General features: G+C 46.3%; 3 protein-coding genes across 3 annotated transcripts in view; 1 reads left to right on the forward strand and 2 right to left on the reverse strand.

Moving 5' to 3' along the window:
- Window positions 1–545, reverse strand: part of LOC106814465 (malectin-B-like) — a 7,174-nt gene extending 6,629 nt beyond the window's left edge. The window contains exon 1 of the mRNA XM_014818781.1: window positions 222–545. Coding sequence (XP_014674267.1) covers window positions 222–438 — 217 coding nt within the window. The 5' untranslated portion in view covers window positions 439–545. The remainder of the gene's footprint in view (window positions 1–221) is intronic.
- The window catches only part of LOC106814469 (intraflagellar transport protein 20 homolog), a 26,753-nt gene extending 26,147 nt beyond the window's left edge, over window positions 1–606 (reverse strand). The window contains exon 1 of the mRNA XM_014818785.1: window positions 602–606. The gene's annotated coding sequence lies outside the window, so the exon portion shown is untranslated. The remainder of the gene's footprint in view (window positions 1–601) is intronic.
- A 388-nt stretch (window positions 607–994) lies between these two features.
- LOC106814461 (FACT complex subunit SSRP1-like) overlaps window positions 995–2,500 on the forward strand; it is a gene marked incomplete in the record, with an annotated part of 20,112 nt that continues 18,606 nt past the window's right edge. Inside the window, 4 exon segments of the mRNA XM_014818777.1 lie at window positions 995–1,158; window positions 1,292–1,477; window positions 1,757–1,862; window positions 2,241–2,431. Coding sequence (XP_014674263.1) covers window positions 1,102–1,158; window positions 1,292–1,477; window positions 1,757–1,862; window positions 2,241–2,431 — 540 coding nt within the window.

Raw genomic sequence — 2,500 nt, forward strand, 5'->3', positions numbered from 1 at the left:
CATATTAGATAGTGCCAGGGTACGTTCCGGTATAGTATACCGGACCGTACCCAAGATACGTTCCGGCAGTAACCTGGGGGGCATTAATTGACCCTCTCAGCGTCAGTGTGTGTAGTTTGCACTTGCTGCAACTCATTGTCAAAATCTGACGTCACTGCGACGTCAGCGACACCCTATACGCAATTAATCAGGCGCTGTTGTTAGCGACGGGTGTTTTTTACCGACTGAGTCATCCGGCAGCGGATCTCTCTCGTATCGAACACCGTGGATGTCAACGTGGGCGTCTCCACCGCAATTAATGGCATATATCACTTCACCCCCGCCGCAGGCACGCTGCAGGATGGATAGCAGCAGCACGATCTCGGTCACCAGCGACGTGCTCACTAGCCACCTGTACTGGCTGTAGCTAGGTACCATGCCCGACGGTCGAACAAGCATCGAAAGGGGGACAGTTTTTTATGGTTACACGTCAAGCGAGAATCGCTTCAGACGGGAATACATGCACGTTGTTTTGCCGACAGGAAACTCAGGACGGAATTTGGTGTCGCCATCTGTGATTAATTTAACTAGACAAAAATTTCGTTGTTGCGGCTAACAAAACCGTAATGGCCAACGATATTTGTTTAAGCAATCACAGATCTTTAGCACATTAACTCTCTATATTTGAGTTAAGATTAATTTTTATTTATTTCATGTACTAATGTTTATTCCCCAATGGTAGTGATCGATGTATGCCAGTATGTATTCACTCGCGTGCGATTTCGCGCCACATGGAATATAAAGAAACCATAAAGGGATATTCGTATATTAAATAAATCATGTTTCTATAAAAGAATTTCGGTGTACATAAATATATGTGCGGTTTCAACAATACACTTTCAAACTCTAATTTATGAATAATATTTATCGTATTATTTAAGACGCTGTCGTGACTAAAATAAAATTGTAAAATATAAAAACTCCCAATATCCCCATCAGTGCCCACACAACAGTCATGGGTTCGTCTCTGTTGTGTACGGCGCACGTTTTGTAAAACAGCAGAAAAAAGAGAGACAAAATCCCTCAAATATCATACATCTGTGATTTACTGCGATTTAAAAAATGATTGACGGTGCGATAGAGTTTGGTGATGTGTCACACGAGTCAGCAGGGCTCTGGGTAAGTAATACTTATGAATATTTCCATGCCGGCTTATTGAATAATGAATTTTCCAATCTCTAAGTTCAGGTCAAGTTGGCGGTCAACTCTACTAGCGATTGAATAGCAGTTAAATGTCTCATTTCAATTGCAGCACCAGGGAAAGTTGCGCATGCTGAAGGGGCAAGTTGTGTTCAAGACGATCAAGACCGGCAAAGTCGAACATTTCGAAGGTGAAGAGATAGAGGACGCCAGGTGGCAGCGGCTGTCCTCCGGATACCTGCTAAGGATCATGTTGAAGAGCGGCACACTTCACAGATTCCGAGGCTTCAGAGATGGAGTGAGTTGCAGCGATCACACTTAGGCATCGTTCCAGAAGGGCCTTATAATTCTGGCTTCATTTCTGCTGTCCGGATCCGGTTAAATTGAGATTCTGATCAGTACAGATCTCGGGCATTTTTTACCAGCAGACCTCTGCTGGATTTCTCAAATGTCATTTAGTGATAGTTGTATATACATCGGTCTTGATCGATGGGGATCGCGGAATTTTTTGTTTGGCGGATTCGCGATACAGTTTTGCTAACAACAACTATTAATGCAAGCGTTTGTTTACTTACAGGACCAAGAAAAGCTGGTGAAGTGTATAAAGGAGAACTTTGACATTGAAGTAGAAGAAAGCGAAGTTTCGATCAGAGGATGGAATTGGGGATCAGCGGAATTCAACGGTAAGCTAGCTGCGCAGCTGGCAGTGTTCGTCAGTCACTCTGGTCCTCGATGAAGATGCTAGAGAGAAACCTCAAGTCCATCATGCTATGGTGGTTAAAATTATATATATATACAAATACACACATTCACACGTAATACATGATGTTGGCAAACACAACAACAACAATAGAAATAGCAACGGCGCTAACAATAATTGTGTACTAAAGATGATAACAGTAACAATAATAATACGCGGGTAACGATACGTGCGTTTTGCTCTCTCTCCTGTGCGACACCGCTCGCTCGTTTTCGTCTGCTGCCTGGCGCGCGTACACCGCGTCCGACTCCCCTGCGTACTCACTCGCGCTCACCCTCGCGCCGTGTGTCCTGCCCCCCAGGCTCGGTGCTGTCGTTCGACGTGCACAACAAGACGGCGTTCGAGCTCCCGCTGAACAACGTGTCGCGCAGCATGACGGGGAAGAACGAGGTGACGATCGAGTTCCACCAGAACGACGACGACCTCGTCGCCCTCACCGAGCTGCGGTTCCACATCCCGCCGAGCAACGACCCCGAGACCGACGCCGTCAAGGTCAGCGAGGGGTCAAAGGTCAATGGGGGAAGGGTTGTTGGCGCGTGGGTGGGTGGGAGTGGAGGGTTG

This window comes from Priapulus caudatus, unplaced genomic scaffold, assembly GCF_000485595.1.
Source record: "Priapulus caudatus unplaced genomic scaffold, Priapulus_caudatus-5.0.1 Scaffold928, whole genome shotgun sequence".
NCBI lineage: Eukaryota > Metazoa > Priapulida > Priapulimorpha > Priapulimorphida > Priapulidae > Priapulus > Priapulus caudatus.